This window comes from Lampetra planeri, chromosome 15 (assembly GCF_965212315.1).
Source record: "Lampetra planeri chromosome 15, kcLamPlan1.2.h2, whole genome shotgun sequence".
NCBI classification, from domain to species: Eukaryota; Metazoa; Chordata; class Hyperoartia; order Petromyzontiformes; family Petromyzontidae; genus Lampetra; species Lampetra planeri.
The window spans coordinates 577346-592904 of NC_136121.1; the positions used below are offsets into that span (position 1 = coordinate 577346).

Consider the following 15559-nt stretch of genomic DNA (forward strand, 5'->3'; position numbering starts at 1 on the left):
GGCGGTTCAGGAAGACATCGGCCAGGCATCGAGGACCCGTGCGTGCCCCGGGGTTCAGGCTCCCGACGGTCAGCAGCCGTCAAGCCCGAGGCACCGGGTTTTGTTGGGATGACTTGTGGCCCTGGTCGTCGTCCCGACGTGGTCCCGTGGCGCGCTGACGCGGGGCCCGGCACCCGGCTGCGACGTGACCCCGAAGGCCGCAGTTGTAGCAGACGACGGACGTCGTAGGTTTCGGTTGCTCCAGCTTGCGGGGTGAACGCGTGGGCGAACGACCTCCCGTTCTCCACTCCCCCGGACGCGATGCAGCGAAGGCCTGCTCCTGATCCACAGCTGGCTGAGGTTCGGCGATCGTGGCGGCCAGTGCCGCGTTCCCCAGTCATTTGCAGGCGACCCCCGGCTTGCGTTTGAGGACCTCGTACGCGTGAATGCTCGTGGCGATCGCCAGGGAGCAGATATCCATCTCGTCCGCCACATTGATGGGGACCCCCAACTCGTGGGCCAACACCAGCAGCTGCTCCGTCACCATGGCGTCCTTCCCCTCCTTATCCATGCGGGGAAAAGCTGCGTCCGCCAAGGCGAGTAGTGCCGTGCGATAGGCGAGCGTCGTTTCTCCAGCCACCTTCCGCCGATCGTAGAACTGGTGGCGACACGTGGAGGGCGGCCCGAACACCTTCGCCATCAGGTGTAGTGCGGCCTGGAGCGTAGAGCGGGACGACCTTGCAGCAGATGTGAAGGCTGCAAGCGCGTCGTCGTCAAGCATCGCTGGCAACGCACGCAGGGCAGTGGTGTCGGACCACCCCGACATCTCCTGATGAGCGAGGAACCTTCGTTGGAAGGCTCCCCAGTCGCCCCCATCCGCCTTGAACGCCGACAGCGCGGGCAATCTTTGCTGGAGGACCCGATCGTCGTCGACGTCGGAGAGATTTTCCCGCGCTCCGCTGTAGTTGTGTAAAATGTCGGCTCGGTTGTCAGGCGCAAAATGGAGGGCTCCGGCGCGCGCTGATGACGTGGGCTGCGCTGCGCGGAGGTGTCCGGCCACGTGGCGTCCGTCTTTCCCGCCAATCGGTGGCGGCCCCCCAAAAACGGCGGCAACTTCCAGACTTTTGGCGCGAAGCGCCTTTTGGCGGGATCCCGCCAGCCTCGCTCCTTCCTCCAACCCCGCAGCCGTTTTCTCGCCCGCTGGAACGGAGATCTCCGCCAAGATTGCAGCGGCGGCGAGCAGCAACTCCGCCAACCGGGAGTGTGCGTCTTGGAGGCTGGTGTCGGAGGCAAGCAGAGCGTCGGCCATCACCGCGAGGTGCTGCATCGGCGGCCACTCCTCGTCCTCTCCTCCCGAGGTTGGTGTCCCCGGTACGCCGTCGTCGTCCCGACCTCGCTCGTGGGTACGGGTAGTCTTCCTCGTGTCCATACTTCTTGAAGACAGGTTTACTTCTGACGCCAGTTGTAATGTAGTAACTCGGCGGGAGACGACTTCACGGGTAACACACTCTTTATTTTATCAAACTCGTTCACAGGTGACTAACACCTACTTTGTATCTCGGGTGACAAACACCCACTTAGTATCTCGGGTGACAACCACCCACTTAGTATCTTGGGTGACAAACACCCACTTAGCTACTTGGCGACTAACGCCCACTGAGCTACTCGGATGACCAACATCCACTTAGTATCTCGGGTGACAAACACCCACTTAGCTACTCGGCGACTAACGCCACTGAGCTACTCGGATGACCAACATCCACTTAGCTACTCGGCGACTAACGCCACTGAGCTACTCGGGACACTCCCTGCCCGGGGTATCCGTCTCGACTGTGGGTCCCCAGCCCGACCCACGGGGGCGTCGGACCCCGGGTCCCACAGCCTCGCCTCCGAGCCACACAGGGCCCCGGTCCCCACAAGGACGGCGGGACTAGGGGTCTCGGGGCACTAGGTCTTCAGCTCCGTCTTCGGGTCTTCAACTGGGTAACTCTCCCCGAGTGCTCTCGCGCGTCCCCCTTTATACCCCACCTGCGGACGTCGCTGCGAGCACCCACTTATTCGACCAATCGCTGGGCGCTGGCTACGATCCTCTTTTCCCACATCTCATCGTGCCTCACCACCCACGCCGCGCCGCCCCGTCATCTGTCACTCCCGGCGCGCGCGTCCACACCACGCCCACAACGCGTGCCCAACCCCGCACCCCGCGCCGCCCCGTGATCCATCACTGTCACAGTCGGCGCACGTCAATACCACCACTACACAAGCACGCGCAAACGCCGGCGGCCGTAAATGCTGCAGTACACGCGCCTTGCGCGCCTCACGCTCAACTCACTCGCACCACCCCCACGCTGCAGCCCTGCGCTCACGCTCACGCCGGGCACCCCGTCTCCCCACGCACACGCGCCACACACAGATCATAGACGCTATGCGGAGGTTCTCCCCACACACCCAGAAATCACACTACACCGATATTCTGTACTAGAGTTTATTGATGGCACCAATACGCATTACCCGGAGGAGGAATATTTTGCGAGGAGGGTCTCGCGTAACTCTGCCTATGAAGCCAGCTACTCGAACGTCCTACCATGTACCTTGAAACTGGACTCGCGGCGTCCCACGGACGCTGCGAGAGTCGGAGTGAGGAGGACGAGAGAAGACTTGCCCAATCACTGTTTCGCAGCAGCACTCGCTGGCATCACACGGATGCTGTGAGCGGCTTGAAGAGGCAGGACGGCAGACAGCGAGTGGGTCGTGATGACCCGGAGGTTGAAGACAAATGCCCCAATCGTCCCGGGGCTCCCACCTTTATACTCTCAACTTCAAAGGCACAGGGGGCGTCGCGTCGCGCAGCCAATCACCTTTCGATTTACAACTGATGCCCCGCCCTCACCTGGAGCGTCCGTTACGCCCCCACCCATTGTCCCTTGCTCAGGGTTCCTTGCTCCCCTCATTGTTTTCCCGTGCCCAGTAGTTCGCGTCTTAGGGTCTGCTCTTTATGTCTAATATTCCACCCTCCGTCCTCCCCCCAATGTTGTGTATAATTCATTGTGGTTGGCCCAGGGAACATTTTCTTTTTGCGCCCATACAATTTTAAGCCAATTGAGGGGCACCGCAATGTCACCTGTCCTGTGGGGGTCGGCCAATCCCCTGGCACCGGGAAACCGTGGGACTCTCCCCCTTGGGGACCTTCGGATTAAAACTTGATGTGCCAGGCAACGCCCCGCCAGGACACTACGTGGGTGCGCTGCGTGCGGGTGGTGTGTTTAGTGTGGGGGCCATGAGGGAGTCACGGCGCTTGCGGAGTTGTTCTGCGGTTGTGGCACCACACATTCACTAACACAGCCACCATTAGCTGTGTTAGTAAATGGCGGCTTGCCATCCTTTTCCACCTCCATGTGGCGATGGCTGTTTCCTAGCTCGCTCCGTGCTTACATTTACAAGTATCTCTAAACCTTTGTAAACAGCTCTTTGATTGGGGTAGACCTACTGACGGTTCCGGAGACCTCTCTTACATTAACATTAGCTGCCCCGCCCATCTCTAAACCTTTATAAACAGCCTGCCTCAGCAGCTTTCCCCCTCTTTTTTACCTGATGACGATTACTTGTGTTGCGATCGAAACGTCGTGATGTTATTATTTTTTCTATCTATGTGGCTTTACCGAAAGACTCAAAGACCATTAATTCTTGCAGTCACGAAAGCTTTAAGTCAAGATTTTATGTAGGGTATATTTTGATTCCTCACTCCACGCACCTTACCCAACGCACAAGGCCTTCTGACACTGGCGGTGGCTCATAAGTCCAGGTTGAGGAGGCTACAAAACAGTGCCGGATTATCCAAGGAGCAAAAGTAGCATATGCTATGGGCCCCGCACTTTCAAGGGCCCCGCGCTAAATGCTTTCAAGCTATCAATTCCGGTTCAGTGATTCTGCACTTGTTCTATTACTATAGTACTATGCTGCCTTCAACTTTTACGAGCGACTGGGTGTTTAAGGTTAGCGATTTGTCGTATTAATCATCTGGCTGTATAGAAAATTAAAAATACAATTACTTTACTCTGGAAGTAAAAAAATTAGTGTTTTAATATTTACGTGTTTTTATTATTATTTAGGGCTCCTTTATAACATATGCTGCAGGCCCCGCACTAGCTTAATCCGGCACTGCTACAAAACCGTGTTGGTCTTTTCAGTTGGAGGTGACTTGTAAATGTCCAGAGTAACTGGCAGTGGCGGCAGTGGCTTCGTGTCGGTACTTTCTCCACGGAAGCCATGCTTGTTGTCGACTTTGAAACCGGCACTTTTCCATGAACACATTTTCTAGACCTGAGATTGAAAATACCAAGGTTGAGCTTCATGTTTCATCAATCTGAGTCTACGATTTGGCACATAGACTAATACTGCACTCACATTTTTTTACATTTTATTTGGACATCTTATAATCAAGATATCAAATTAAGATTTGCAGAAATTATAATACGTGTATCTTTACTCTCTGGTTCTTTCGGTAAAGTCACATAGATATAAAAATAATCGACGTTTCAGTCGCAACACAAGCGTCCATCATTAGGTGAGAAATAATGATCTGCTGTTGTGGCTTTTTATAGGCACGGGGGGGGGGGGGGTGGTGCAGCGTGCAGGGATGGGTGGGGGCTGGATAAATTAGCATGTCAATGAGCTTGAATTAGTAAACGAAAACAGCATGGGTGTAAGAGTGAGAATCACAGCAGTTAAAACTTGACGTGGTTTATCACGTCCTTCCAATGATTTCTCAATCTGAATCCATCTTCTCGATTAAAGCTTTGTCTGTGTTTGTATATCTGGATGGCTTCATGAACAAATCTCTGATGGTAGCCCGAGGGTTTGCAGAGCAACTTGGTCTCGGAGAAAACAATGTCATGTGTGCCCACAGCGTTGAAACAATGATCCACCACCGCCGAGGTGTTGGTTCTGCCGTGTTTCAAATCCGCTTTGTGTTCGCGAACCCGGTCTGAGACATGTCGCTTCGTTTCACCAATGTAACTGCTGTCGCAGACACAACTCAGCTTATAGACACCACGACATTGCATGTCCGGAATCGCATCCTTCACCGATGGGATCAAATCAGGGATTTTGGGTAATGTATTACACCGAACTTGGATCTTGTGTTTGTTCAAGATTTTGGAAATCCTTTTGGTGACCCCTGCTATGTATGGCAAGGTGATGGCTTTGATTGGGTCCTCAGATGGTTCTCTACCCATGGTTGGGGGATGCAGCTTTGTGAATTGTGCGGTCAGAATATCCATTCCTCCTGAGAGCCTGGCATACGTGCTCAAGCTCACTGGCTAAGTGGTGCTGGTCGGAGATGCAACGAGCCCTATGGTGTAGTGTTTTCAAGAGGGTATTCTTCTGGGCTGGATGGTGGTGGGAATCAGGCTTTAGATAGGAATCCGTGTGGGTGGCTTTCCTGTAGCCAGTGTCCCAACGAGCCATCAGGTCTCTTCCCGATCAAAACATTCAGGAATGGTAGCTTGCCATCATTTTCCACTTCCATGGTGAATACGTGTATCTTTCCTGACAATTTTACAGAAACTTTCTATTTTACCAGGTAAGGCCCACTGACCTATATAACTCTTTTTCAGAAGCAACCTGGCCACAAATGACAGCTCAACGCATAGAAATTTCTAGCGGCCAAATACTCGAAATGCATGTTAATTCTAAAATGCGAAGGAAAAAACTGGAGGATCAGGAGAAAAATCCACGCGACCATAGGGGGAACAGGCAAACTCCAAATATACAGGCGTCCGGGTCGGGATTGAACCCACGACCTCCTGTATATCCGGTGAGGTCGTTAACATCTCGCCACCGTAGCACCCCAAAGCCATGAATGAGAATGTTGACCCAAGTTGAACGAGTGTTTCACCACCCTGCCTCTAGCCTCGCCTACAGCGAGAAAACCTCGAGATCCGGCACGATGGCGGATAAAATTAATGTTTGCACAACTCATCGGTCACGTGGAGGTGAAGCGGGGCTTGGAAAATGCCGAGGTGGCGCGGCAACACAACGGGGAGCGCGTCCCCTGCAAACCCCCCCCCCCAACACCGCCTGCTTGTACAGGGACACGGCGGAGCATTGCGCAGCCACAGGCCACTTTGCACGAAACACGACAGCGATATCGACGGATGAGTTACAATACTTTTATTTTACATTGAGGATAATCGGGGGAGGCGTGGGCAGAAAACCTTTTTTTTGTAAAAACGAGACGCTACAGTCATCTGCCTATGAAAAAAAGATCTGCCTTTCAAATATTCACATCTTCAAAAAAAACACAAATTGAAAATTTTAAAGTCTAACTTTTAGAAACAAAAATATCTTAAGGAAATGCCGATTCACATTTGTCACAATTAGGAAGAACGCAGGAAGAGGCTCGGAGGAGGTGAGTGGTGGGTGAGTGTGTGGTGGGTGAGTGGTGGGCGAGTGGTGGGTGAGTGTTGGGTGAGTGTGTGTGAGACGGGGCCCCGCCACGCGGGGGGGTGTGGGAGTGGGGGCATCGCAGGCCCCTCACGGCGGAAGCTTAAATACGATGAGTGGTTTAACTTTAAGAATAATAAAACCTGCATAAAATTACAACGGACAAATCCCTAACCCTCGATACGAACATCACTTTTGTTGTTGTTGTTGTTGTTAATTGTAAGGGTGAGTGGAACTCGTGTAAAAAGAAAACGTACAAATAAAAAATGTATAAAAACGCCACCACGCTCTCGTTCCCCTCGTACGGACACAGTGCTGGGGACGAGAGCTCGTACCGACGACTCCACGGCCGGGCAGTGCGAGCCTCGTCGCGGGCAGCCCCCCACCCCACAGCCACAGCTTCATTGCTCCACTCCTCTCGTTGGGTGATGCATGTTCACACAAACTCCGAACGCTAGTACAGCTAATGTCCAAGGGTTGTCATTGGGAAGTTGTTTAAATTACATTTACCCATTACCGGTGCATTGCTCTTTGGGAATGTATGAAAATAAAAAAAACCGTGTTTTCAATTTTAACGTTGCTTCTCGATGAGCAGCTAACTAATACAAAGAACAGCGACTAAAACAAAACACACAACTGAAAGGATGAACTGAAAACCGCGACCGTCAGAGTCTACACCACCGCTTGCAATGTCGATTAATGCTGCGATTATTGCGTTGTGGTCTTACATAAGGTACAGACGATAGGAACTGATGGGACGTCTTTTCCAAAGATTAGGAAACATAAGAATGGGAGTAAAAATGTCAACAAGTTAATTATTTTTCCCAATGCTTCAGGCTTGAAAAAGGTTGCATTCATATTTGTCATTTTTGCAAGAAACGCAAATAAAAAATAAATATATGGCATTGCTGAATTCTGTCTATCACTGCCCCATGTGAATCTGGTTACGTCACACGAGCACAATAACAGCATCTGAAGGAAATTGATTGGTATGGAATTTGACCTGCCATCTGTCGGACTCACAGTTGAATCAGCATTACCAGCTTGTAGAGAGGTTTAGGAACCCAAATTCAACATCCGTGAACAATCCCATTCCAAAAAAAACCCATGTATTTCGTTGGTGAAAAATCACACGCTTGCATGTGATCATTTGGCGTCATCTCAATAGCTCAGTTTCCACATCCGCCCCCCTTCAAATGTTGCACTCACAATGATCCCGTTAAGGAAATGGGGCAATCAGATCCAATGAGAATTACTATAAAACCTGAACGGAGGAAACGACCATCTCAAAAGCTACTTAACAAGTCACTGACGCTTCGAGGCGGCTGTGGGTGGAGGATTGCAGCCCTCACATGCACACCAACGTCGCTTTAGATGGGCAGCTAAGCTGGCTGTGTTTTTAATTGTGCAATTATAGGACCGTTGCCAATTTTGTACGAGAACGATCATTGTGTAGATGTCAGCTCGCCTGTCAGAGGGATCTCACACCTCTGTGTTTCCTGTTTGAAAAGCTGGGCACAAAGCTTGCATTTCACGGAAAATTAGACATGGGCAGAATACTTGTTTTGGCTTAGAGGATCCTCACTTGATTTTTACAGACGTGAAAAGGGGGCTAACAACCACTTCGAACGCAGATCCCAGTTCTGATGTTGGCAATGTAAAATGTGACCGCGTCAGAGTTGAGATCGTGGTGCTGGACTCGAATCGCAGCGCGAACGATTTACCCCGCTGCGACGCATCAATGACCACCCGGACATCATCACGCAAGGAGCCCCCCCCCCCCACCTCTTCGTGTCGCACGCAAACTCGTGATCAGGATGCCCGATGCACGGGCCCACCGAGCGGCAAGCTGGCGCTGCGTCAGGAGGAGGTTGAGCGGCTAAAATCGGAAAGCCGCGCGGCCGTCGTCTTTGTGGCAGGAGGCCCGACGGACCATGGTGGGGGGTGGGGGGGGGGGCACGGCGTTCCGACCGAGACTCGGACTCGTCGCACCTCAATCCCGCACGACCGCGGCGGCTCACACCGCCGAGCCCACGGCCCTTCATCAGCAATGTCACTTTTAATTACTTTTGGAATAACACAACTGTACCAAATGTGAAGGAAATGCGTGGGACTCTTCATCCTACGACAATAAAGTGATTAGACTCGCATCCACGACGTTCCTATCGATCGAGTATAAGAATGGCGCTTGCGGTTTTATCATCAAGCTTTATCCTCGGGTTTCTGACCATTCCGATGGCAGCAACCAATCCACGTCGTGCAGTGCAGTTTGGTAACCGCATGGATGTTGTGCTTCCCACCATGCACCCACGGCTCTCGACATAGCTTTCAAAAGACTTGTGTGCTGTGTCGATTGTGAAAGGTTTGGACTACATTCATTGGTACGATGTGCCGACTGAAAAACCCCCCTTTCATCCGGGTCGGGCTCCATTCCAACGCGGCCACGAGAGTTGAGGAAAGGGGTGTACGGGAGAGGCTGGTGTATCAAACGTTGCACCGGGGGCTTGCGTGGGGAGGGATATTGTGCAGGCTTCACACACGAAGCATCAATGCAACGCTGTGACATTTACAGGGTGCGATGGGAGATGGACCGCGTTACTGCGAGGCAATGGGGTGGAGGTGGTGTTACGAGGGTGACACTTGGCACCGTGCGGTGTGCGCGTGTGTATGCACACGTGTGAGACACGCCCCTCCCTCCCCGTACAGCAATTCAAAGCCACCCACCTTGACCACTCGCTGAGCAGGAACACCGAGCCTGCATGTTCCAGTACACGTGTTTGGGCAATGTTTTCAGAAATGATGAAAATATTAAATTAGTTTCCCAATGGATTTGCTGTGGCGACGTATAGAATGCAACACCCTAATGCTGGTGCGGTAGCACGCGTGCGTGGAGTCACGGCGACAGACAAATCTGTGAGATGTGGGATAGAGCAGCACCACTCTTCCTGAGGGCCCAGATCAGATATGGTAACACCACCAGATTGACCGATTAATATTGATTTAAAATGTTTACCATTTAAACAAAAAACTGCAAAAGTTAACGTTGTTTCAAACACGAACGAGATTTTCAATGAACTGAATTTGGCCACTTGGCCACGCCTGAACTGGGCTCGCTGGAAAAGTGCGTTTGGCCTCCTCTGCCAATCGCAGCCCTTGGGGTTGGTTTGCAAAGCACGAGCGTCGCGGCGTCATCACACCGCCGCAATCACACCACGGTGTGCTGCTTGCCGTCGCCGCCGCCGCTCGCCATGTCCGGGATGTAGACGTCGCCCAGCCGCACCTCGGCCAGGCTCTCGTAGTCCTCGGGGTCGGGCGCGTCATCGCGCGGCTCGGAGCAGGCGGACACGTCCGAGAAGGACGTGCGAGCGGGCGGGCACGGTCGGAAGCGCTCGGGGCACGGGCGGCACGGCGCGCCTCCGGCGTCCCCTCGCGCCGGCCGCCGCGCCGGGGCACGGGCGGCGGGGCGCGCCCCACCGTCCGTGCGTGGGGGCGGCGCCACGGCCGCCCTCCCCCCGCCGCCGTAGCCGCAGTAGGGACGCGTGGGCCACGAGCCGGGGTAGGCGGGGTCGAAGGCCGGCGCCGCCCCGCCCGGCGGAGGCCGGTACGGCCACGAGCCGCCGCCCGCGGCCGGCCCGCCGGGCAGGCGGTAGCTGGGGGGCGGCGGGGGGGGCAGGCTGCCCGTGTGCTCCGGGTAGTCGTCCTCCTCCGGCGGGGGAGGGTAGTCGCTGTCGATGTCGTAACCGCCCGCGTAGTAGTCGTGCTCCAGCGCGTCCTGTCCCGAGTAGCCCGGCAGCTCCGCCGGGTAGTGGCAAATCTCCTCCTCGATGTCCTGCAGCTTGTCTGGGAGCCAATCGGATGTGTCCCAGTGGTAACCTGCATCACACGGGAGGGCGCAAGCGGGTGGCACGGACGCGGTCAAGGCCACGGCGACGCGATTCGGCACCCGCGCAGCGCAGTCATGAAATGCGCTTGGAGGCGCTGCTGTCATCATCGTCATCCTTCACCATCCATCACCATCCATCATCATCGTCATCCATCACCATCCATCATCATCGTCATCCATCACCATCCATCACCATCCATCATCATCTGTCATCATTAACCATCACCATTCACAACGTGGGGGGGGGTCTTCAGTCTGGGATCTCCGTCTCGGTCCCATGCCGCCCCTCGTTTGTCCGTGCCCACCATACCACTTCTCTCTGTCCACCACCACCACCACTCCTCGCTGCCGCGTCTCCCTCTCCACCTCTCGGTCACGGCCAGCGATGCAAATGTTTGCCAAGCCCCCTCTCGTCTCATCACGGCCCCAGAGACGTCCCCTTCCTCACCACTGCAACCTAAAATTAGTAAATGTTGATGTCTATATTTCTTCACCATTTGCCAATGTAGCCGATTTTATGATATGTAGCTTTTGTTCCAGTACACCTTGACTAATCGTCCACGTTCACGGCCGCACACACCACGGTTAACCAAACTTGCCTGTATTTGTACCTCGCCATATTGCAAGTGTAAGCGGTCATTGATTACTGCACGCAACACAATTGGCCAAAGCTAGCCAGGGTCCTTAGGGCACGCGAGCGAGGGGAAGGAGGTTTGCAAAGTGGATCAGGGTTTGCGAGTGTGGGCCCCGAGCGATGGGGCTGAAGAGTAGAAGCGAAAGGAAGTGAGAGGAAGCCGGAGGTCACCTGGAGCTGCCTGGAGACGTGGGGCTGTGGCACAAGGCCGGCCGGCGTGCGGGAGGGACACACGCACACCGTCAGTGCACCGCATCAACCCGCGGGGGGGGGCAGCGTCGCCCAACAAACGCACGCGCGCACGCGGCCAGCCAAGCACGGGTAAGAACACACGGCCACAGCAGCCATGGCACCACGCACGCACGAGCACAGCAAGAACGCACGGCACCACGCACGAGCACAGCAAGAACGCATGGCACCACGCACACACGAGCACAACAAGAACGCACGGCACCACGCACGAGCACAGCAAGAACGCACGGCACCACGCACGCACGGCACAACAAGATCGCACGGTAACAGCAGCCACGACCAGCGCCCGGCCTCTCTAAAAAAACCAACATTTAATTCAATAAGCCGAGATCGTTTCAACAAGCCTTTAATAACTGGCCTACTCAATATCATGCCAAAATGTAAATTATACTGTTGCTTTGTGCGGCGGGCCTTGGGGCTAAGGCATGTTTTCCATCAGTTTATAAATTAGGTAATTAATGCTCTGGAAAAAAAAGAAAATGTTTAACAGCTCTGTTCTGCTGTCAAGTTTGGAATAAAGCAGACATATTTGACCCAAATGGTGTCCCCAGGTGACACATAAGAGCACAAGTTATGGGCTTGGGATCCAGAATCAGCCTCGTTGTTTTAATGTCTGCAAAACATCCACCAGTGGCTCCTTCACTGCCAAAAAGGGCCTCTGTATGCCTCCAATGTGGAGGCCAGCTTTTCCAGCGAGTACCGTTACAGCGGGCTCTTAGAGCGGTCATTGTTTTCTACGGTGACATAAATTCAAGAGGCCGATACGCTGGTTTATAGCAGACGTTCACGAGCACCGCGCGCGTGCCAGCAGCGAGTCCTGGCCCGGGAGGCAGCAGTGAGCCAAGCAACAACAAAACGGCATCTCCCCGCTCAACAAAGCCACAAATGAGAAGGCATGCACCGTGTTGCAGCAGCGTCGCTGCATCAATGCAATGCACCTGCACTGTGGCGTACGCACCGATAACAAGTTACACTTAAAATGAGTGCCTTGGCACCGCTGTGGCCAGTGGCTTGGCAGAATTTGGCTTTTGCAGCCGTGAATCGGTAAAAGAGTGAAACTGCTCACAGTGGAGGATAAAGCAGCGCCCACGGCAGATGGGAAGAGGATATCATATGACGAGCATGCACACTCCGTTGCGTACACACACACACACGAGAAACTCGCCAATGATACGGACACTAACAGTGCACTGACTAACGCGCTAAGAGCATGCCCGTACACTCAGCCTGCATATAATCATAATAACAATAACTTAAACTTTTAATGCACCACAGAGTTACTCTCTCTCGTAGAGAGAGGACGACTCCGTGTTGCCACATCACGAGCCGGTGCCAACAACTCTCTCTACAGTCCCCTACATACTAAGTTGTTATCAATCAATTAGTACTCATTAATTAGCGAGCATACGACACTAAACACACGTACACACACATACACATGCCTAGAACAGAACAAATAACATCCACGAATAAGGGTCACATACACAACCAACACATCACAGCGCACGTGCAGCCAGGCACGCTTGTGTGTGCGCACACTCGCTGCACGCACTCACTCTCTCACGGACACGCACACAGACAAACGCCTCACCACACAGCCAGACTGCGCTGCCTGCCGGCACTCATGGAGGCTTGTACGGCAGGCGAGCGCGCGGTGTAGCCAGCACCACACACCACAACAGCTACTCATTAAAGGCCGAGGCGACCTAGAGGAGGTCAGGACGGGTTGAGACACCACTTGCCAACTACGTTATCCGTGGCTAGCAATCAAATCCTCATTGCGGGAATCGTAGCTCACTCCGCACCACGAGAGGTGGCGGCGGCGGTGGTGGTGGAGGCCTCTCCCTCTGTGCCAGGCTCGGTGCAACCTGAGACCCTGGGGAGTGGCGAAGGGGCTCACCGTCACGAGATGGGAGAGGCCCGAGCGTTTAGCGCGACACACTGGGGGAGGAAGTGCGAGTTGGCACAGTGGTCAGCGGGCGATGCAGTCATTGTAGCGCACAGAGCCAACGCTGAGCTCTGCAGTCATCAAGCGGCCCTTGTACGTCACACATCGGTCTAGAGCAGTGGCTCTCAGAGTGTGGTCCCCCAGACCTCCAAGTGGTCCGTGGGGCTGTGAATCAAATGCAGGTTGATCTGGAAATAATGACAATGTTTTTCATTTTTGTTTCGGACTTGAATTACATTTTATTTTAAAATGAACTAAGGTAAACTATCTTGATTAAACTACCGGAACCCTAAGATCTAAATGCCACCCCGTAAAAAAAAAAACCTCATAGCTGCGTAAAAAAAAACTTTTTAATGTTCCGGTAATATGAATGATGTCGTACTGCTATTTAGCGAGACAAGCGATTGTGTTTTGTCACCAGGGGTGGGAGGCCGAGTGGTCCTCGGGCCAAACGAGTTTGAGAAACACTGCTCTAGACAAACACACACACACACTGCCACTGTGCACACAAAGTGCCACAGGCCCGAGTGCCAGGCTGCATTTTAGATTCCCGTGTTCACCAATCCTGCTCCACGCTCTGCCCCACCAAGTTAAACGGTGCAAATTTCCTGCACGTGTTGTTGTTTCTTGCACTGTTCAAAATGTCCCACGTCCTACGCTCAAGAAAGCAACTCTCTCTTGCTTCAGCTCTGCAACACAGGAGGAATTTGCCGAGGTCGGATGGCCCACGTCCGTGTATAAAATGCGCTCGCAAGTCTTGTCACTGGAAGCGTGATGACGGGCGACCGTCAGAAATGACGAGGGAGTGACAGCCGAGGAATGGGGACGCATCTGAGAGGACGTCTACCGTGGTGATGCAGCGGTGAAATCAGCTCGTGAGCAGGTAAGCCCCACTGAGCTACACAGCTCTCTTTCAGATGCAAGCCGCCCACAGAGGACAGCCTAACCAAGTGGCGCATCGCATGGAATGGAGAGCAGCATCTTATGCCCCGTGGTCACGTGGATTTTTTCTCCAGTTTTTTCCCTTTCATACTTTGAGTCAACACACATTACAGGAACTCGTGATGTTGATTCTAAGTGCGAAGGGAAAAACTGGAGGGCCCGGAGATAAATCCACGTGACCCTGGGGCGGATCGAACCCACGGCTTCCTGCATTCCAGGAGAGGTAGTTAACATCTCGCCACCGTAGCTGCTGGGTGGATTAGTACACCGCAGGACTGTGGGAGATTACGGTGGGGTTCATCTAGCAGTGGACTGATCGTGACTGATAATGATGGTGACGAAAGACAGGTCCATGCGATTATCTGATAGAAACATTCCATGACCAGAGGCAGAAAGAAATCGGCGACGTCGAGCCTCGTCGCCTTGATGATCACGTGACACCGTCCAACCAAACTATTGCAGAAACACAGGCGGCAGTGTCGTCACCGGCGACGACGCTGCCGCAAGATAAGTGCACCGTTTAACTTTCCACGTTCCCCAAAACAGCGTCGCCCGCGGGCGCCAAGCCCAGCAGGGCCCTGTGTGTCTGCGAGCCGCCCTGCCGGCACCGCCGCCGCCGCCACGGCTTCGAACCAGGGCGCACCGCGCGCTCTTGCTGGGTGGGGGTGCAGGGGGAGGAGTCACTGAGGCACGATGAGGCAGCTCCTCGTCACTCTAACAAATACTCTGGTTATCAAAAACGTGGCGTTGCCCCCTTGAGTGTACTCGTGTTCATTTAAAGATTAACGCCCTCAACGTGGCAATTTCTTAGAGTGAACCTACGCAGGCTGGAGTGCGCTCATCGGCGGTAACTTACGGCGCTGAAGATTTCACCTTGTGAGATTTGTGGGAAGATTTAATCCAAACGGCAGCTTTGGGAATCAATGAACAGCGTTAAGACTCCCAACGTTGGGCAACGGTAGAAGAAGCCCCGAGTGACGCGAGGCATCCGAGCAAGCCTTCTCGAGCGAGCGTCGCTCGCTCAGAGGCAGCGTGGACGGAGCATGTCCGCGGCACCGGGTAAGGGCGTACACAACTAACACTCATTTATGAGTGAGCACATACGAGTGCGTTATTAAACATAGTCACGGTGCCACGACCCCGAGTTGGGATTTAACGTGCACGTGGGCAGACACGACACGCGCTCCGTTCGAATGAAGACACCCGTGCACAGGGAATGCGCCGTCAATGGCGGCACGTAGGAATCAGAATATTTCTAATGGAGGAGGAATCCGATGAGCTATAAAGCTCTTTTTCACAGATGTCCAGTTAAAGTGCCCTTGGCACGGGCACCACATGTAGATGCCAAAGTCAGCCTTCGCCGGCTTCAAGCCAGGGCCTCCCTGGGGAGATAAACACGACAGTGCTGCATCTATACCATGGACAGGAGGAATCAATTAATTTGGTTTCACCCCACGCGCTCTCTCTCTCTCTCTGA

General features: G+C 53.8%; 1 protein-coding gene across 2 annotated transcripts in view; it reads right to left on the reverse strand.

Moving 5' to 3' along the window:
• Positions 1-6135: 6135 nt before the first annotated feature.
• Positions 6136-15559, reverse strand: part of LOC144722577 (protocadherin Fat 1-like) — a 110310-nt gene continuing 100886 nt past the window's right edge. For both annotated transcript variants that reach the window (XM_078600774.1, XM_078600775.1), the window contains one exon: positions 6136-10296. In XM_078600774.1, the coding sequence (XP_078456900.1) occupies positions 9629-10296 (668 nt within the window). In that variant the 3' untranslated portion in view covers positions 6136-9628. The remainder of the gene's footprint in view (positions 10297-15559) is intronic.